Below are 22,009 nucleotides of genomic sequence, written 5' to 3' on the forward strand. Positions count from 1 at the left end.
AACCAACCAACCAACCATCCAACCAAACAACCAAACAACCACCCAGACACCCAAAATCAGCCAATCAACCAAAAACCCACCCACCAAACCAACCAACCAATCAACGGACAGGGGTGATAAAGTAACCTCCTTGCTAATGATCACGATGATGACTGCGTTCACCTTACCTGGACATGACCAGGTTCATATCAATACGAGTCTTCATATCTTCATTCTGCTGCTGCAGAACCTGGACCTTCTCCTCCAGGAACACGTTCTTCTGGGCCTGCTCAAATGTAACACACAACCACAACGTATTTCCTTAACCGGGCACATTGATCACGATGCATCCAGACCAGAGAACGCATGTGTGTTTTACTGTATGCTGAGATGGCTTATTTGAGCCTACCACTTTCTCCAGGTCGGAGATCTTCTTCTCCTGCTGGTGTATCTGCTGGTTCTTCATTTCTACAATCTCCTTCAAGCTCTTGAGATCTTTCTCAATGTGTTGGTACGGAGCTAAAGCGTCCTGATACAAAAACAGAAAGGACAGACAGAGCATGAGTGGGGTTTCAAAAGACACGATCAGGATTGTTGGATAAATTCTCAATTGAACCATTTATAATATATAAAAAATACAGATTTTTACTCAGAAACATGAACTTCTTGAGACATGCTAGAAGTCATGTTTGTACGGAAATGTATGAGGGTTGTTAGTTTGAAATCTCCGGAAACTAAATCATAGGATATCTTCTTTTAGTTTGCATATTGTGAATAAAGTCAACTCAAATTTTCAAATTCAAGTTAAACTTATAGATAGGTCTTTGAAGAGACTGGGCCAATAACCCTGGCAGCTCACAAAGCAGTCAGTCGCTCCTTTTCCTTTGACTTTATTGTTTTATTGTTTTGTTCCTCCTCTCATTTTCTTCTTCTTTTTCTCCCAAATACTATCGCACTACAATAACTGTATTCTATTGTGTTTGTGTTATAGATAAACTCACAACGATTTGTTCATCCGTACTCCTCCTCAGAGCGTCTTCAAAACGTTTGGCTTTGTCCCTCAGACTCTGATTTTGAAACGTGAGAGTATCCACTTGATCCTGAGCAAGAGCACAAAGGCACACACACACACACACACACACAAACACACAGTACCGATTAGTGTGTACAATTAAAAACCAAAACATGAAGTTGTGTGTTTTTGTTAAATCAGACCTGCAGAGAAAGCCTGAGTTTTTCAAAATCCTCCTCGAGAAGCATCTTCTGTTGCTCATGAGCTTTCCTCAAGTCTGAACACAGATTCAGAAAAACATAACAAATGAGAGGTGAGGTTGTTTCTAGCAGTGCAGGTGCCACATTGTGTTATATAAATTAGATCTAAAATTCTACCTCTCATGGTACGGGCGTGCTCCTCATGCAGTGTTGCCATGGTGATGTTATGCATGTCTCTGAGCTCCTGAACGGTGGCCTGGTGATGGACTGCCATTTCCTCCACCTGACACACACAAACGCACACACACACACACACACACACCTTTAATAACTGCTCAGATTTCATGTGAAAAAATCTGATCTCTTGAAAAATACATATCTCCCATGATGCCCCTCTCTCACCTGCTCCTGTTGATGAGTCCTAAGCTCCACCATCTCTGAGCAATGCTCGGCCTTCAGGTGTTCAGCCTCTGCTGAGTGACCCTTTCGGAGCCCCTCCTCCACAGCAGCCAGCTCCGCCTCCTGCTGCAGCTGCAGCTCCTGCAGCTCTCGCTCAAACGCCACCTCCAACGCCATCTTCTCCCGATAGAGCCGCTCCCATCGCACTGAGTTGGATGCTGTGGACGAAGGAGAATGATTCTTAGGATAATATTATAAAGATTAGTTTTAACTTTCAAAAAGTCTTTCACACCATATAGGCAAAAACTAAATTCAGCTGCCTACATTTTAGAGCACTGTCTCACTGTCACACTGTGTGACAGTTTAGACCACTGTCCCTGTTTGGCTGCCTGTCGGCGGCGCGCATTGATGGATGGTGTGAGCGGCAAGGCCCTCAAGCATACATTCTCTTTGTTCAAACACTCACAAACAATCTTACCCGCTCACCACGGCTCTGTACTGCAGACTAAAAGAGTCAGGGTGGGGCTGAGGGCTTTAAATATGGTGTCAGGAAATACCTGCTGCAACTGATTGGACTGATTGGCCATGTTTGGGCCAAACCATTTTCCCTTGTGTCAAAGGGGGACACTGGACATTGACATTGGACATTAATGAGTGACAATTTTAAATGTACTAGTGAAAATCACTAATCTGCTAAATGAAAGTAACATTAACATGCATGCTGTATTTTTTGATGAGTGTATTCATGGTTGGTTGGCAAAATGCTCAGTATTATAATCCCCCTGTTGATTGGGCCTGTCTAGTGGGAGGGGCCATGGGGTATATAAGGGGTGAGCTGCTGTCCTTCTGACAGTCTGCTGCATGCTGTTGCCGGAGGAGGTTGTCGGTGTTGTGCAGGGTGCTCAGCTCTCCACGGAATATCTACTGAGATGTTTGGGTTTTGGCCTCCTATGTATGTTGTGCACTTATTTTGACACTTTGGGAGAATAAATGTTGTTATAAACCAATTTGCAACTGTGTGCCTTGCCATCTTTGGGTTTGAAAGTCCAGTCTTTTTAAGGTTACATTACCTTCACCCGAGGCGGGGTGTGACAATTGGTGGCAGTGGTGGGATGGCAGGCCGCAGAGGTTTTAACAAGCCTGGCAGAGCGAGAAGTGGGTTACGATCCCAAGTGTCAGTGCTAGCAACTACAGAGGAGGCTGAAGAGGTGGCCAAACCGAGGGCCATGGCTATGGAGCTGGAAGGGGCGGCGGCCATGGCTGAGGATCGTGAAGGAGTTGGATGGAACACCGAGGAGTCTGATGAAGATGTTCAAGGATATGAGAACTTGGGGGCTAGGCCTAAGCGGGACAAAGAGGGGTCTAGAAAGGCTAGGTGGTCTGCTGAGCCACCGAGGCCTACAACAATGCCAGGTGAACCTACACTGGTTGACATGTTCAAAGACTTTTTGATTGGCCAGCAACGTAGGGAGGGTGTATTGGTCCGTGAAATTCAGCAGTTAAAAACTGCCATTACAGTGCCCAACATAACCGCCTCACCTGTTAGCCAAAATGCTTACCCTCCTCTTAACCTACCTTCTGATGGTAGTCTTCGTGTGCAGATGCCTACAGACACACACACACACACAGCCACTCCCAGATCTCAAGCTTCAACACCAAATCCCCCTCCGTCTCCGTCCAGAGATTCTTCCAACACACCGCTGCGTCCAGGTCCAAAGATGCTTCCTTTCCAAGAGGGAGAGGACATTGAGAACTTTCTTGTGCGCTTTGAGCGGATCGCTCGCACCTGGGGCTGGCCTCCGTCTGAATGGGCTTGTCGGCTCATTCCCCTCTTGACGGGTAGAGCCCTGGATGCCTACTCCGCGATGGAGGAAGACGACTCCAACGTCTACGCTAGCCTTAAAGAAGCACTCCTTGCAAAATTCGACATCTCTCCTGAGACATACAGACTTCAGTTCCGGTCGACCTACATACCTCCTGGTGAATCTCCCAAGGAGACTTATAGCAGACTCAAAGGACTTTACAGAAGATGGATCAAGCCAGAGCAGCGGTCCAAAGAGGACATCGCCAAGCTTCTCATTCTTGAGCAAATGCTTCGCATGCTTCCCGACGAAATGAAGACCTGGGTCAAGGAACATGAGCCAGAAGATGGACTTACTGCGGCTAAGCTTGCAGGCCAGTACTTGAATGCTCGCAAAGGTCTCAGAATGCCAAGGCAACAGAATACCCGAGTAGCAGCCCAAGTGGCAGCTGACGTGTCTCACAAAGGAGGTGAGCACAGAGCCATTGGTCCCGTGAGTGTTCCAGGCACCTTTGGGGAGAAGCAAGGATTCTGGAGACCGGGTCCAGTGAAGGATCTCATCTGCTACCACTGTCAACAGCCAGGGCATTGGGCCTCAGTCTGTCCTCTGAAAGGGCCCAAACTGTCCAGCTTCTGTTATGTGCCACATCCATCTCTCCCAGCTTCAGTTGTGGCACCGTTCCTAGCACCAGATCCTGAACCTGAGCTTGAACCTGACACTGAGCCTATTATGATCCCAGCTCGGGTTAACGGTCGTCAAGTGCAAGCACTACTTGACACAGGTAGCTCTATGACACTGCTTAACCATTCCTTTGTCTTGCTTGGCAATCTTGACTATCGGCCTGCCACCGCCATACAGTGTGTCCATGGTGATCAAAGAAGATATCCAGTGACTGATGTGACTGTCGTCATTGAAGACCAGGCTTTCTTGCTTCGTGTGGGGGTTCTTGAAAACATGCCCCATGACATGATCTTGGGCAGGGACTTACCCATTCTCCCTGACCTTGTGCATCAGGCACGCCAGAAGCGGGTGAAGTCCAATTCAACCCCAGCCATTCAAGAGGCTTATCCAGTACTTACCCGTTCCCAGGTATACCACATCAACCTTCTAAAGGAATGGAAGGAGAGGAAAGGATCTGTGGAAGGAACTGACGTCCAGGACAGTCCAGAACTGTCGGAAAAGGGGATGCTGGCACGGGAAGTGGGAATGGAGGATGCCGAAGAGGATACAGATCTAGCCATGCTTACTACATCACAGCAACCTGACGTGAGTCACTTGCCTGCACAACCAGCCCTTGAACTCTTGCAGGTGTGTGAGGAGTTCCCAGACCTTTTCAGTGGAAAGCCCAGGAAAACTCCATTAATCGAGCATGTCATTCGGTTAAAGAACCCTACCCCTATCCGTCAACGCCCATACAGGGTGCCTGAGCGAATGACGGAACCCCTCAACAATGAGATACAAACCATGCTGGATCTAGGAGTGATCGAACCCTCAGACAGTGAGTGGTGTAATCCCATTGTTCTTGTTCCAAAGAAAGACAACACTATACGACTCTGTAATGACCTACGAAAAGTGAATGCGGTTTCTAAATTCGATGCTTATCCTATGCCACGAATTGATGAACTCCTTGAGAAACTTGGCAAAGCTGTGTTCATTACCACCCTTGACCTGTGTAAAGGATATTGGCAAGTGCCTTTGGAGAAGGAATCAAGGGAGTACACTGCCTTCCGTGGCCCAGAGGGTCTCTATCATTACACAGTCATGCCGTTCGGACTCCATGGAGCCCCTGCCACTTTTCAGCGGCTTATGGATCGAGTTCTGCAGGGATGTGCCCAGTTTTCTGCGGCGTATCTTGATGACATGGTGGTCTTTAGTACTTCCTGGGAAGACCATCTTATTCACCTGCATCAGATCCTGTTCCGGATCCATTCCGCTGGCCTCACACTTAACACCCAGAAATGTGAGTGGGCCAAAACGGAGGTTTGCTATCTGGGCTACCATCTCGGCAATGGCCAAATACGTCCTCAGGTGGACAAGGTGAAGGCAATCCGAGACAGTCCTAGACCACGGACAAAGAAGCAAGTCCGGTCATTCTTGGGGCTTTCTGGGTGGTACAGGAGATTTGTGCCACATTTCTCTACCATCACGGCTCCTCTTATAGATCTGACTACCAAAGCAGCCCCTAATCCAGTGAAATGGTCAGAAAGATGTGAAACGGCCTTCTCCAATGTCAAAGCCATCATGTGCTCTTCCCCGGTCTTGCAAAGTCCTGACTTTAACCAAAGATTCCTTGTTCAAGTCGATGCTTCTTGTGTGGGCCTTGGAGCCGTCCTAGCACAAGGAAAGGAGGGTGAGGAATGCCCTATTCTCTATTTGAGCCGTAAACTGCATCCCAGAGAAACTAGGTACTCTGCCATTGAAAAGGAATGTCTTGCAATCAAGTGGGCATTGGACAGCCTTCGGTATTATCTTCTTGGAAGGACCTTTGATTTGGAAACGGACCACCGGGCATTGAGCTGGATCAACTCCATGAGGGATAAGAACTCCCGTGTCACCAGATGGTACTTGGCATTACAGCCATATTGCTTCAATATTACTCACAGAGCTGGAAAAACGAACTTGCTTGCCGATTACCTGTCCCGCCTGCCTGAACTTGCAGTTCCTGGAGAGGAGGGAGGTGATGTGACAGTTTAGACCACTGTCCCTGTTTGGCTGCCTGTCGGCGGCGCGCATTGATGGATGGTGTGAGCGGCAAGGCCCTCAAGCATACATTCTCTTTGTTCAAACACTCACAAACAATCTTACCCGCTCACCACGGCTCTGTACTGCAGACTAAAAGAGTCAGGGTGGGGCTGAGGGCTTTAAATATGGTGTCAGGAAATACCTGCTGCAACTGATTGGACTGATTGGCCATGTTTGGGCCAAACCATTTTCCCTTGTGTCAAAGGGGGACACTGGACATTGACATTGGACATTAATGAGTGACAATTTTAAATGTACTAGTGAAAATCACTAATCTGCTAAATGAAAGTAACATTAACATGCATGCTGTATTTTTTGATGAGTGTATTCATGGTTGGTTGGCAAAATGCTCAGTATTATAATCCCCCTGTTGATTGGGCCTGTCTAGTGGGAGGGGCCATGGGGTATATAAGGGGTGAGCTGCTGTCCTTCTGACAGTCTGCTGCATGCTGTTGCCGGAGGAGGTTGTCGGTGTTGTGCAGGGTGCGCAGCTCTCCACGGAATATCTACTGAGATGTTTGGGTTTTGGCCTCCTATGTATGTTGTGCACTTATTTTGACACTTTGGGAGAATAAATGTTGTTATAAACCAATTTGCAACTGTGTGCCTTGCCATCTTTGGGTTTGAAAGTCCAGTCTTTTTAAGGTTACATTACCTTCACCCGAGGCGGGGTGTGACACACTGTCATGGCTCACTGGGACACTTAACTACAGCGGTGCCACTGTTCATGTTTTAGGAGCTTTTTCTACCACTCACATTGGCAGCTGTTACCTGATTTTGACGGATTTGGAGTTTTCATTGAGGAAATGTGGCTCTTACTTACCCATTTCCTCTCTGATCTTTTGCATTTCCATGGACAGTTTCCTTTCATTTTCCTCTGTGGTTTTATTCTGAAAATGTGGAATAAAACAGCATTTTATAATCTGCTTAGTGCAGGAACCGAGTACCACTCATACGAATAGTATATAGTACATATACATATAGTATGGATGTCAATTAAGTAATGGCTATTTGTAATGCAATAATACAAAAGAAAAAGAAAAAGGAAATGGACTTTTGGAGCCCTGTGCAGAAACAGACCATAGATGAGCCAGCAGGAAAAACAAAACCTTTTACTATTCATGTTTAATCCCTACTACTACAAGAAAATCTCTTAGCTTTAAACTAACTATCTTAAAATAGCAGTTTAAAAATATATATGTAAGGGTTCCCATGCCTCACTCTGAGTGTCTTTACACGGTCCTTGTAACTTTGGTGAGTGCCTGACAGTCGCAGTTTAAATTGCCAGAATAAGTCCCAGCAAGTTCAAGAGCAATGATGAACTGTGGATCAATTGAAAGGACTTCAAGGTCGTTAAAAACCAGCAATAAAATTTTAATATATAAAAAATTCTACAGCCGGTTATGAGTATTTGTTCCAGCGTCAGTTGTTCTGGTTCAGGTATCCGGGGATCATGGGTAATATCCACCATTCAGTTGATTTTTCAGTTCAACACTCACAATGACAGGCTTAGTTTTATCTCCATATGAAAACAACTAAATTGCTCAGACACAAAGTCCAACATATTTAATCACCACGTGTGGCTGCAGAGGGCGCTGTTGCTCAGTAAAGGTTACCAGAGTATAATTATGTGTTTGTGTTGTATTGTGTGTAGAGATTATTATATGAAGACCTCAGTAGACCAGATCCTGAAATGCTCTTAACTTCACCTGAAGTCCACCATCTGTACTGTTGCTGTTGTGTGTGACTGAGGCCAGCAGAGGGAGCTCAAACCTTCTCACGTGGGCTTCCATTACAACAATATCTTCTCTTACATCTGCACTGTGGTCAAGTGACTGCAGCGGTCAGACTGTGGCAATAACCATAAACAAGACAGACATTGCCTCAGCAGTCTGGGAGCAGTATAACAGGGCCTGAACGATTGGGCACAGAGAGCTGCTCGGTGACACACTGAACTCTGGAGAACCCCTCACAGTTTCAATCACTCTCACGCATTGCGCTGCTCACTGACCATGCTCACCTCATGGTGTTAAATACTGTATGTGTGTGTGTGTGTGTGTGTGTGTGTGTGTGTGTGTGTGTGTGTGTGTGTGTGTGTGTGTGCGTGTGTGTGCGTGTGTGAGTGTTATATCCACATGGGAACCTCCCTATACATCATCTCCTGTTAATCATATATATATAATCATTTTATTGTAGAAGATATGGCCTTAATGAGGATGATGATGGTGGTGATGATGATAGTTTGTGCTATTCACTAAGGAGTAATATACCATTTCAGGTAAATCTTCACATATATAAAGAATTAAGAATTATTTAAGAATTTAAATAAGAAAATATATTTTTACATCTATAGTTCAGATGCAGCTGTATCATTATAGTCGGTTACCTTGAGGCAGTAATGCTGAGTGGTGATGATGAAGGCTTCTAGACCTAAGGAAGTCTTCCTCAGTTCGTCTCTCAGAGTTCTCAGCTGCCTCTCCTGCTGTTCACAGCGTCCCTGCAGCCTCTGAACCTGAGTGACATAGAATTTAAAGAAAAAAGAATCGAATAAAACAGAACAGGACAAAAGAAAGCTCCCAAACGATGCTGCAGATTTTCTCAACGACTCACCTCCTCCCTCTGCTCCTCTTTGTCCCTCTCCTCCGCCTGCCTTTCCTTCTCTTTCTGTTGGGCCTCCTCTTTCTCCCTCTGCAGGCTTTCCTGCTGTTCCTGCTGCAGCCTCAGGGGGGCCACGCGGAGAGGGGACCCTGGGGGAGCAGACCCTCGCACCGCTGCTGCGGGCCGCTGCCCAGACTGGACTGCAGGGAATGAAAAAAACAACCATGGGACATTATAAACAAGCACAATTATCCCACACGTGTTTTACGAGGAAAATCAAGGTCAATACATATAATATAAAAATATTATGTCACTAATTAGCTGCGTGCTAATTCAGAAATCCAACTATGCCAAGCTGTATCCATCTGCAATAACGGAATTGATGAGTATTAATTCAGAGGAGATTTGACCTGACCTATTGCTAATGACTGTGTTCACATGACAAACGATAGTAAGTTAATTGAATCTTTCTACGGAGGAAGCCTCGGGGTAATTCCCAGTCTGCTGTTTGTCATGATGGACGACCTCATCTCTCAAGTAATGATTGAGCTGCAGCGTCCACACATATGCATGTCTGGGTTTATTGTTTACACTGCGTTTCTGCAAAAATGCTAAACAATGCTTAATGTATTAACGACGGCTGTGATTCAAAGGCCAGGCACACATGAACACGTGAAGGCCATCTTTCCTTGGAGGGTTGGGGGGTGGGGGACTATTAAGCTGCAGTTGACATACAGGCAGATTGATTAACCACTATGTGAGTCACCTTGTCATGTAGTGTGAACACGTCCGAGCCGGTGGCCAAACACACAGCATCACCTCAGCTTTATTTGAATAGACACAATTCGCTCAAATCTTTAAATCATCCTAATGTAAACACAAGAGAGACTACACGGGAGCGTGGCTGTCTGGGCACGCGACAAAGAAAAACCGCTGCAGCCCCGCGTCACCTGCCTCGCCGTCTCATTCCGGCTCAGTGAAGCATGGGCGGCAAGGGTTTCCATGACAACGGGAGGCAAGGCTTGGGGTGCGGGGTCCAAAGTAATGAGTGAGAGACCGGGGAGGGGGAGGCTGTGGTGGGGTAAAACGGGGAGGGGGGGAGTGGTCTGGGGGTCACGAGGTAATTGAGAGAAGATTTGTAGTGTGGGGGGTGGGGGGAGTCGAGGACACCTGAGGGGTGCTGAGTGATGATAATGGTGATGGAGCTAATGGTGTGAAGTGTGTGAGCAAACTAAACCTGAAACAAGGGGATGTTCCTCTCTGCTCCCGAGAGACAATGAAAGAACTACACATGAAAAGGCAAAAGAAGAGTTTCTAAAACTAGGGAGAAGAAAGTGCAAATGTCTCCGTGTTACATCTTCATCAGGATTCCCCGTGTTTGAAAGCGACTGCCAGAAATCTTTAGTAAAAGACGTCTAGCTCTTCTGCGGGGACACACACACACGATTTCTCAAACACTCTTTGAAATCGGTAGACTCTAAATGAGAAATTAGAGAAAGAGAATATTCTGAATACCAAATGAGTTTATGTGAGAGAATCGGAGGCAGGGTGTATAACTCTGGGTTTGATGGAAGCAGAATAACGATGTGAGAAACAATGAGAAAAGGTGATGGCAGACCCTGTGGGCTGTAGAGACTCGTGTGTGTCCGTGTGTATTTTTAGGCAGAGGAGAATTTTAGTTTCATGACAACACACTGTCATCTTGCTGACACGCTGTCCAGAGTTGCGTCAACGTGTCAACATTCGAAGTTAACTGGTTAAATTATGTTCAGCCACACCTCTAATCACCTGTCAAGCCGACACATGCCCGGTCAACACGCTTCGTTTGTCTCAGACTCTTCAACCCACCCTCTCCACTCATCCTGTCAGCCCTCTACCTCATCCCTCCTTTTACCTTCATCCCTCCCCTCATTCCTTCACGCTCCTTCCCTCATCCCTTCATCCTCATTCCCTTGTTCCTTCATCCTACCACTTACTGCCACTAAGGAGAGGCGGTGGTCTAGTGGCAGAAACTTGGACTATGGGCAAAGAAGGTCTCTGGTTCGACTCCACGGAGAGACAACAAAAGACGAACCTGGATTGATCTGTCCAAAAATCCAAGAGTCTCCCTACCCTGTCTAGTGTCCCTGAGCAAGGCACCTTACTCCCCCAACATCTGCTCCCCGAGCGCCGTACGCGGCTGCTCACTGCTCTGTGTGTACTGCACAAGATGGGTCAAAAGCAGAGATTAAATTTCCCTATATGCATGAGTGTGCCTTTGCATGACTGTGCATGTGTTTGGGACGAATAAATGCATCTTATCATCTTATCTTATTTCATTCTGTCACCCCTCAACCTCATTCCCCCTTTTTTCTTCATCCCTACCCCAATTTTTCCTGCACTCTCCTTCCCTTCATCCTCCTTCCCTCATCGCTACCCTCATTCCTTCACCCTTCTTTCCTCATCCATTCAATCTTCTTCCCTCATCACTTTTTCCTCCTTCCCTCATCCTTCTTCCATCCTGCCTATAACCGCATCCTTTCATCCTTTTCCCCTCATCCCTACCCTGCTTTCATTCTCTTCTCTGGATCTATTCACCCTTCCACATTTCCCTACCTTCATTGCTTCATCCTCCTTCCCTCATCCCTTCAACTTTCTTCCCTCGTCCCTAACAGCATCCCTTCATCCTCTCTTCCTTTCCTCCCTCATCCCTTCTTATTCAGTTTGGTGCATACGTCTTGCATGTCTCATTCTAAGTACTGTCCAGGTGAAATGATTCCTGAGACAGAACCCCCACACTGAGTCTCCCTATGCCCGTCCCCTGAACCTCTTCACTCGATGGCCAATTTTCGTCAAGATCAAATGCACACATCTCTATTAAAAAACGTTAAAGCCCATATTGTTGGGGTTTGGTCCTATAGTGAACTGTAAATCACCGTAAACAAGAGAAACGCTATAAAGCTGAGACACATCTTATGACTGTGTGTGGGAGGAGACAAGGAGCCATAAAGACAAAGTAAGGAGAAGTGTTGAGCAGTAACGGCAGTGAGTATAAAAACAGAGGTGTAGCCTGAGGAGATGTGTGTCAACTCTGCGAGGGAAGATGGGGAGACCCTCTGCAATCCTGTACGAAAATGATTTTACCAGTGCAGAGCCTGAAGGAAGGAAAGTTCAGACTGCAGAGATCAAATCCCAGCATAGAATAAAGTGCCAGCCATCACGAATTTCTGCTTGAAGCTGTGTTCGGCCCAGCACCACAAAGTTCTGAGATGGGTGCGAAAACCACTTCTGGGTGTGTAGAGAGTGAAAACAGCTCATAAGAAATATGAAGGATTTGTTTTTGGAACGATTTGGGAGGAGGCGATTGGAAAGGAGAGGTAGGAGTCACAGAGAGGGGACGAACATGATCCTGACGTTTCTCAATAATAACCTTGGACTCAACTCAACACATTAAAGGAGCGTTTCAAGGGACTTTGAGAGCACCAGGAAAAACGGACCCTACATGGAACCAAACCGAACGCCCACATGACATCGATACACATAATTCAAACAAATCTCTTACTTTGAAAGTGATTTGACAAGTACAAACTGTGAATAAACGTGAATAATCTCTTGATTTATTTGTTTTGCTCTAAATTTGCATCGTCATTGTTGTGTAGAGGTGAATCAAGAAAGCATCAGTAACTTTCTGATACACTCTAAAGGTGAACTCACCTGGGGACTGAGGTTTGGGAGGAACCACTGCGAGCCTCTTCGGGGAGGACGGGAGAGAACGCGTGACCTCTGAACTCCGCTGGAACTCCTTCCTGCCAACTGTCAGAGAACGAAGATACAACCGATCAATGTGTGATGTGTGACGTTCTTGAATCAGAAAGAAGCACACGAGGACATCTGACTGACAGAGCACATGCAGGTGTCTGAACTTCACATAACATTCAAACAAGCGTCCTCACACAAGCATCAAGATCCGTCCCCATCCTCTCCTCACTCTCTCTTTTCTTTTTCATTTCTTTGCTGATTTTCCTCCCACCCAACTTTTTCAATCTTTCTGTTATACCCTCCTGCTTTCATCTTCAGCTATCTCCCCCCCCCCTGCTGCGTAGTATAACAAGGCCCCATGGGACTCTGGGTCAAAGAGAAGCCGAGCGTGTACTCTAGCAGACGTGCCCATCTTCTCCTTGCTACCTGTGTCACACTTTAAAGCAAAGACAGACAAGAATCCTGAACTCTGAATATTTATTTTGAAATATCATTTCTGAGCTCTCGCGTCTTCTCATGTGTCACGTTAAATCTGCCGCAGACGCGTGGTGAGGCGTGTGGGCGTAGAGACAACTTGCTGGGCTTGAAACATTATACATGAGGAATGATGAGAAGTGGGGAGGACAAAAACAGATGATAGTGAATGAAGAAGTGGATTTGGGCAGCTTAGCGGGGAATCTGTTGTGAAGCCGGGGAGAGAGGAGGAGAGAGGCCTTGAAAGGAAACTAATTAGACCTGTTTTGGGAGCGAAGCCTCTGATCCTGAACAAATCCCTGTATAGCCCCGGAGAGAGAGTTCATGCCTGCACAAACAGTGTGCGAGTGAGTTTCTCAGTGTGTGTGTGTGTGTGTGTGTGTGTGTTCACTGCTCAGGTGTCGCTGTACAAGATAGTGGGTCTACAGGGATGCTAGCAGCTCTGTGAGGATGTACGGGCTGAGCAGTCCTCTGAGACTTTTTGCAGCAGTCCGACTGACAAACCATGAACCGTATATAAAGCTGCCCAACATGACAGCTCAATATACAAGTGAAGCCAATCCTCCTAATTCCCCCCTTGTGGCGGGATACAGTACAGGTCATAAGCCCTGCCTCCTCTATGTTAGTGGGTGGGACATGGACCAAACAAAAAAATGTCAGCACGTCGACCACTGTAACGGAGATCGATCATCATGCCACCAGTGTGAGTGTGTGATGGTAAAGGAAGTTTTTGGCTGAAACTTTCAGGGGCTCAACAGAACTGTCATTCACTGTCATTCACTGATAAGGTGTGTGTGTGTGTGTGTGTGTGTGTGTGTGAGTGTGTGTGTGTGTTTAATGGGATATACTGTGACAGAGAGACAAGAGTAGAACAAACAGTTGGGTCTGTACATGACTCTGGCTGACAGGGACACCTCAGGTATTTCTTCATCAATAATTTACAGCACACAAACACACAAACACACACAATTTCTACATTGTTTCGCTGTTTGAAATGTTTTTTTTCCTGTAAGTTGTGTTGGTCTTAGACATGATTTTAAAGATAACAGGATTCTGGCTTGTTTATTAAATCAGTTACTGGACATTCTTAAAGACGGGTGTTAAGTGTGTGTGAGGTGAGATACTACAGGGCTTCTTCTGGTGTCAACCTCGATGTGTGAAAATACAGCCTTGTGAGAGAAGCATCACTGACAGTGAGCTTCCTCTGAACAGACAGGACAGGACAGTGTGACCTAATCAACATTTCTTAAAGGCACATGGGACAACATATTAAATGTGTGGTGATTAGTCTTTAATTGTATATTTTACCATGTAGCAGTAAAAGCTACAAAAGTGTTACAGTCATAATGAACAGGAGTGCCCCGGAATAAACTCACATTATGAAGGGAGAAACCACCCCGGCATTTCTCTAATGTAGTTCAGTACTTTCTGATGGTTATTTTTATTATTGGAGTGTGAATTTCCCCAAATGACTTCGAACAACTCCAGAGAGCAAGAGCTGTGCTTACTTAGATGCTACACTGCATAAGGAAGCAGAAAATAGTGGAAAAGTAAAAGTGCTGGATTTAATGAAATACTTTTTCAAGTTTTACCTACAATAAATGCATCATTGCAAAATTTGAGAAGTCTCTCTCAAATTTCCCTTTCACATGCACAAAACTCAAATTTGCATGTGAATATTGTTCCTGTAAAGATTTTTACTTTATGTCCACATAGAAATTATAAATATTCAGAATATTTTTCAGAAACAAATTGTTTCCCTTGTCCCACAAATGTGTAACCCTGCTGACCTCCAGGGGAGCTTCGAGGCTGGGCAGGCAGGTAGCGCCGGGGCAGAGCCGGGGTGGAGGGTGGCTGGAGACTGTGGCTGCGGCACGGCGCCCCTCGCTGGTGATCAGCTGACGGAGGGCTGGTGGTCACTCTGTGAAGAGGAGGCTCCTCACTCACACTCAGACCTGAAACACACAGAAGCAGATGAAGAACTTGGATTACCTGTTCATTCATTTTCATGAAGGAATGTTCGGTTACCGTAGATACGGTTTGTTAGGATTTTTCTTCAGAACTCCCACTCAGGTTTTCTATATCTCATATATATCACATATTTGCCGTCTCTTTCTCCCTCGTAGTATCACATATTGTTTTTTCTTCGATCTGATAGGTTGTGTTATGTCTGAATCAAGGTTCACTGAACTGAGAAATGGTTTGTAAGCTCTGGGTCTAACTGCTGCTGCTCCCAATCTTCTTTCCGTTAACCTGCACACACACGCACAGACTGGCGCACACACACACACGCTACAGAAACATTCCAATGCTTCCACATGAGCACGTCCATCCATCTATTATCTATACCGCTTATCCTTTGAGGGTCACAGGGGGAGCCGGAGCCAAACCCTGCTGGTATTAGGTAAGAGGCGGGGTGCACCATGGAGAGGTGGCCAGCATACTGCAGGGCTGACATATAGAGACAAACAACTCACTCACACCTTCACACCTATAGTCAATTTAGAGTCTCATATTAATCTAACCTCAATCTGCATGTCTTTGGACTGTGGGAGAACCTACAGAAAAACCCACTCAGAAGAAGGGAGAACATGCAAACTCCAGACAGAAAGACAAACGCAACATTACAGTCCTTCATGGCAGTCACTCACTGTTCTGCCCCTCAAATGCCATGCTATGTTTAGTTTTGCAACAGCGCCCCCTTGGGGAAGTTCAGCCATACAATATTGCCAGGGGTCAAGTTGTAAATCACCCGGATGTAATCCAATGTTATTTTATCTGCGTCACATGTTGTTTATAGACGGCAGCTCCACTCGTAATTTGTGTCATCCTTCAATGGGTTAACGCATCGTCTTTTTACAAATTTCATTAAAGTTCACGAAAATACCCAGTGTGGAGTTTTTTGATTGTTTAAGCTGGTTGGATAGTTAGCGCCCGCGCTAGCGAGACCGACACACTCACCCTGGCCTGTAATGCTATCTAACAACCGACTGATGGATGGTTGATGTAGTCTCACACACAGAGTATATCCTGCTCATCTATCCAATCCCCAAACAGGAATGAAACAAACGTTTGCCTGCCCTTCACCTCCTTATAGTTTCACTGACACTACGAATGAATGCAAACACACTTTCTTCGATATGGACTATATTCCTCGATTCTTTTTCGATTCCTCAGACATTGCCCTCTCCAGTTTGTTCTCCGGTGCTGCCATGTAGTCCAGTCGAGCTACTAACCCTGCAGCCAGTGGATGATTCATTCTTTCACCTGAGGCAATGTACACAACCACACTGCAATGACAACACTGTACCACCCCTGTAAAGTACTTGTGCTATTTACTGTGCAGGTTCGGAATTTACTCCAGATAATCCTAAATGTAAAATGAAAATTAGTTCACAAGTGACAGTTACATAATAAAATCTACATATAGATAAAAATGTCTAGCATATTCAATGATACCGGCGGCTATTTTCTCTCTGTCTGTGCATGTTCTGTACATCACCGCACATTTGCTGCATGTCACATTCTCAAAGCATCATTAGTCGTCCCCCAGCAGCTCGAGGTGCTGATCAGTGAGGCTGTTTACTGTGCCTCCTCCTCATCAACCAGTCAAGGGCATGTGCAGAGTGTCCACTCCTCAGATATGATCTAGGACACAGCACTGCTGTTACTGAGCTCTGAATCTACGGCTGTCAACATCCACAAGCTAAAGTCTTGAAATGATACACGGATTAAATAAACATATGTTTAAATGGAAGGAGCAGAAATATTTGGCGTTAAGCTCAAATGCTTTGCTCAGTCGTCTGATTGACACAGAGCAATTGACTGGTGGATATGAACAGATACATGTTCATTAGTCATAGGTCAAGTATACGATCAAATTCCCAGAGAGCAGTTCAGAGAGAGGAAGAGTGAGGCGGCCAGTCAGAGAAGGAAAACAGAGGAATGAAAATGATAGAATATTAGAGAGTGAAATTCGCTGGCTTAGACAAAGAGAAGAAAAGAGATGCACTTCATTAATGGTGAGAGCAAGCTGACGTGCGTCACTGATTGGCAAAATGTCAGCCAATGATGAATATCCGAGCGTGGATGGAAGAGGGAGGTAGCAAGAGATCAGCAGGAAGCAGACATGAGGACATGGCGAGCCAGGATGGGGGGAATAAACGGATGGTGCAGCAGAGAAGACATCAGAAATCTCTGCATATTAAGAAGATGTATGGCAAGTACCAGAGATATTAGAAAAGGGACAGTGAGCACGAGGAGAGTGAGAACAAAAGAGCAGTAACACAGCTCAGTGGGAGGCCGTGTTAATGGAACAGCTCGCCCCTCAAAGCAAAACTAATGCCAGGAGGATAATGCTGATTCGGCGTTTAGTGCAACTGCAGTTAGCATCCAGTCGCACCTTATGTGTGTGTGTGTGTGTGTGCCCACACTCAGGCTTTTAAGCTACAGTCCATTCACAGAGAAAAATTGATTTATACGTTCCTAGATATAGCCTATCTTTAAATTGTATTGTATTAAAATTGATATTTGGGATATTGATGGTAGTTTTGATGTTGAGGAATGGGGACGTTTTATTATCATCACTATTGTTTTTTGTTTTTTACATTTTATGAATATTTCCATGTTAGAAGGAGAGTTGGAGAGTGGGTTGTTCACCAATGTCCAGGTTATCGGTTTGATACCCGTATCATATCGGATATAGTTTTAGACATACTATTTGACAACCTTTACTAACATAAATAATTTATACACATTAAGAATATAGGTTTGACACTGATTTTAGTTCGTTTTGAGGTGTAATCTCAATTCAGCCAGTTTGATTGGAGAACGTGTTCTCACAGACAGACGTCAGCTTCACTCAACCCTTCTCAGTAAAGACGACAGTGTGTGTAATTAAGCCTGAAGAGTCTATAATTTGTTCTGCTCATTAATCGTTGCTTCCTGTCATTTGTTCAAAGCTGGCTCAAAATGTCTGATGCTCTTCATATCAGAATATATATTGCTATGATCATAGTTTATGAACACATCACATTGTCTGGGTTAAACACTCAAAAAAGAAGAAAATACAAATTAAACACCAGAAACAAGCAGCCTCATCTGCATCAAATAGCAGAGGGTGAAATATGATAAGAGGCAGATCATGTGTCAAAATGCAAGACATATTTGTGCTTTGTAAAAACCTATATTATTCACAATAAAACTGTGAAATAACCTGAAAATCAATGTCACTGAAAAATGGATACAACAAATAAATTACATCTTTACGTTTCATCTGAACTAACAAAACTTCATAACAGCTGTCAAACGCTGCATTTAAAGACTTCCTGTTCAAAGCGGCGCAATTATGCAAAGTACTCAACTGTGCATCTACATTGATATGTGTGACAGTCAAGGTTAAAGCTGCATACATATAGCAGGAACTGTAATGGTCCTGCAGAGATAACATCAGGGTTGTGGACTGACAGATAGATTAGGTGATAACTGTGGAGCTGACAGCAGCAGCCACAGGGTCCCTCTCCTCTGCCAGGACCCAGACGTCAGGAGATTTAATCAAATGCTCTGTCCTACAAGGACGTGAATTATTTTAACGATGGACAACAAGAGAGTTATGCTCCTTTCTATATAAGTAACCGTCAAATGGTTATTTGAATATTTGACTGATGAAGTTCAAGATTAGACACATGCCAGGAGACAAATGTTTTCTCTCCCTTAAGATCCAATAGAGATTTTGCACTCTACATCACATACAAGGAACCGCTCTTAGTTAAAAGCTGATGAAAAAGCTAGAGATGAATATATTATATATTCCATTATCATCCATTCTGCGATGCCCTGAATTATTCACCTTGGACCTTTATGGCAGGTATAAAAACACACCAAACTAAAATGCCACTGTAGTTGTGAGAGTTGTGGATTTTTGCTGTTACTTGTTCTTTTTGAGAAACAGAAAGACAGAACAAAAATAAATGGGATGTTTAATAACCAACACCAACAACACACTGGACAGCAAGCTTTTGAATATCCAAATACAGCCACAGCTATCTCCTCTCATTAACTCAGCTCCATGTGTTGAAAACTATTTTGTTATACTTGAATTTTGCATCAAATTACAACTACCACACAGTTTTACTGATGATGTTCTCTCATAATTATTCCACTAAATCAAGGAGTTATTTTCTTATTATGAAGGAGCCAGTACATCACTGAACTGGATCCGAGAAATCCTTACACTAAATGTCAGCAGGATGAAATCATTTCTGGGTCTAAAGATGGGAGAACACCAGATAAAAAGTTTTTGGGAAAGATTATTGAAAAGCCTATAAATACAGTTAACCTAAAGCCATTTTTTAATCAAGATCCATGAATTATTCCATGAGAAAATGGTGAAAATGTCAAAAAATGCCCTATCTTTCAGTGTTTACCCACTACTAAGTAGGTAACGAAATATTCCTGGTGCCAGTATGTAATAGCCTCTCTTGTTCGCCCATGTCCCATCCTCCCACAGGGTTTCTTGGAAATCTGTTGATTAGTTTTTATGTAATCATGCTGACAGACAATCCAATGGACACGTGGTGAGAACATAACCTCCTCTGTTGTGTAAGTTATTGGAGGAAAAATAGATGACTAAAGCTTTCTTCTCAGTGTAAAAGAGAATTACATACATACACATTAAGGTTTGTCTGATTCGGATGCTCCTGTTTCCACGTCCTCTGTGTTTTTGTCACACAGGACCATCAGTCAAAGCCATGAACATTGATTAATATGGAGCTGGATGAAAACGCCGAGCGGTTATTAGTTAATGAAAAGGCCCATTGAGCCCATCCTCACTGTCACAGCTCTGCTGCTTCAGTAACTCGCTGCCATGTTGGTTTGCCTCTCATCAGCCACAGAATGGCAGCCATATCTAATTGGCCCATCTAATGTGCTGCACTACCAGTGTGTGCATCTCTCTGTGTGTTACACGTTTGTGTCTATCTGACTGCACCATAGAAACCATCTGTTCACATTGAGCTAGCATGATTCACAGAGCAGATCTGAGCCATTGCATCTGGGGTATGGCATCCTCTCTCCTCCCTGCACCAGCCTCCCCATGTTCCTGTTTCCGCTCATCTTTCTTTCAAACACTCCATTTCCCCCTCTCCTCTCTGCTCATTTGGACTCATTGAGTTTTCTTTTATCGCTGCATCCTCCTCCAACTCATCTTCTCCCCTCACCCGTCTCAGCTCTGCTCACTCTTTCGTTCATTTGATTTCCACCCTTATTTCATTATCACCTAAAGAGAAGATGGATCGAGGTGATAATACTCTTTGTTGTCGTTGTTTGTTTTGGCGATTGAGTTTTTCATCCAGGAGGCGGCTGGGCTCAGGGGCACCGGCTTCATCAGCGTCCTGCTGCTGGATTCTGCATTCAGCTAGGTAATAGAGTCTGTCAGTCACCACGGAGTTAACCAGGCATCACATATGCATGGATCCTCTCACACACACAAAAAGGCTTAGGGGATGTCAACGACTTGGCTAAAGGGAGGATTGGGTTAATGGCTAATCAATGTTATATAGAGTAGCCTATAGCCCCCCTGATGTTAGTCAAACACACTTGAATGTATATATAATCAAACAGGCCGTAAGAATCAATCAAGGCCATAACAGCTTGGCTCAATGTCACCTTGATTTCCTTAGTGTGATTGTGTGTGTGTGTGTGTGTGTGTGTGATTCGTTATGTTAAACTGTCTCCTGTTGTTTTTGTGAAAACCCTGTGGCCACAGGGGGAGGGGCTTAAAGATATGATGTGACCGGCAAGATGCTTCACCGGGTTACATTCAGTCTAAAATATTCAATACGAGCTACCTTGTGAAAATGTAGTATCAAAATGTTTCCTTTTCAATCAAGTGAATATTGTTGACAAAATGTTAAATATGTAACTGAATTAAACATAATTGCATTTGTATATTTGCTTTAATTGTTTGTCCCATGCTTTAGCATTAGGCTAAAACTTTGAACTTGCGACCTTGAACCTGCGACCTTTACAGTTTTATACAACAACAAAAAAAGCACAGGTCCTGACCATGAACTTTATTTGACTATGGAAGACATAACAGCGCTCTAAAATGAAACCAAACCATCTCGATCGCCCCCTGGTGGCTGGCTACTGCATAGGTAATAAACCCATTCTCCAAACAAACAAAGCAAATCAGATAAGTAACACTCATGTTTGTTCAAGTATTCATGTTTCTGATAAGTTTGGTTTTGATGCTAAAAAAACAGGGTGAAACATTATGATTGTTTGACCTCGCCATTGGATATATCATATGTATCAGCGGGCCCTCTACACCGTTGCTCCACAGTCACTACTGCACAGATTCTGGATATTTTAGCTTCAGGTTTGTATAATGGAAGGAGGGAAGTTGAGACCTTGCATCTTCCATCTCAACACTCGAAGATTCCCTAAACCAACTCTCCAATTTTAATCCAAATAAGATTAAAACTGCTCAAGATATTGCTGTGAGAGACAAACTGAATCCACTGCTTACAATACCCCTCTTGCTACCAGGTAGCGTAGGCGTGAATAAGAGACAAAGAAAAGGGTCAATTTTTTGTTTTTATGGACCAATTGAGAAAGATGAAATAAAAGAAGAGGAGTCCTTGTCTGCCAGATGGCTGAGATGCAGGGCTAGTTTGAAAAAAATCAATATATCTTTCACATCATGAAAGGTAAATGAAAGTTAGATGAAGAATATGACATATTTCACCAAGTTAAATATGTCCCTTCCCTCATCTTTCTCTTCTTCCTGGACAATCAAGGCACATGTCCACATTTACATGCATCAATGCATCATTGATCAGAGGTTGACAGAGCTACAACAGTGGGAAGTTCAATCTCCAGGGATCCTCTTCTACACTTTATCAGAGGGCTGCAATCCTTACCCTCCCCATCACTCTATTCCTTAATGATTCCTCCTGTTGGTATCACCCAGAGCCCTAATGGAGTCCGCCTTACTTGCCAATCAATGGGGAAAACAAGCGACTAAGCCTTTCTTCTCTGGTATTGAAGGAAGTAACGGGTTG

General features: G+C 44.5%; 1 protein-coding gene across 1 annotated transcript in view; it reads right to left on the minus strand.

Annotated features, from left to right (window-relative positions):
• mtus2a (microtubule associated tumor suppressor candidate 2a) overlaps nucleotides 1–22,009 on the minus strand; it is a 34,287-nt gene that overhangs the window by 1,008 nt on the left and 11,270 nt on the right. Inside the window, exons 4-14 of the mRNA XM_053442074.1 lie at nucleotides 14,735–14,899; nucleotides 12,426–12,524; nucleotides 8,745–8,932; nucleotides 8,521–8,646; nucleotides 6,958–7,024; nucleotides 1,594–1,808; nucleotides 1,369–1,474; nucleotides 1,195–1,268; nucleotides 981–1,079; nucleotides 389–508; nucleotides 168–268 (exon numbers count right to left, since the gene is read on the minus strand). Coding sequence (XP_053298049.1) covers nucleotides 168–268; nucleotides 389–508; nucleotides 981–1,079; nucleotides 1,195–1,268; nucleotides 1,369–1,474; nucleotides 1,594–1,808; nucleotides 6,958–7,024; nucleotides 8,521–8,646; nucleotides 8,745–8,932; nucleotides 12,426–12,524; nucleotides 14,735–14,899 — 1,360 coding nt within the window. The remainder of the gene's footprint in view (nucleotides 1–167; nucleotides 269–388; nucleotides 509–980; nucleotides 1,080–1,194; nucleotides 1,269–1,368; nucleotides 1,475–1,593; nucleotides 1,809–6,957; nucleotides 7,025–8,520; nucleotides 8,647–8,744; nucleotides 8,933–12,425; nucleotides 12,525–14,734; nucleotides 14,900–22,009) is intronic.

The sequence above is a fragment of the Pleuronectes platessa genome, chromosome 15, assembly GCF_947347685.1.
Source record: "Pleuronectes platessa chromosome 15, fPlePla1.1, whole genome shotgun sequence".
NCBI lineage: Eukaryota > Metazoa > Chordata > Actinopteri > Pleuronectiformes > Pleuronectidae > Pleuronectes > Pleuronectes platessa.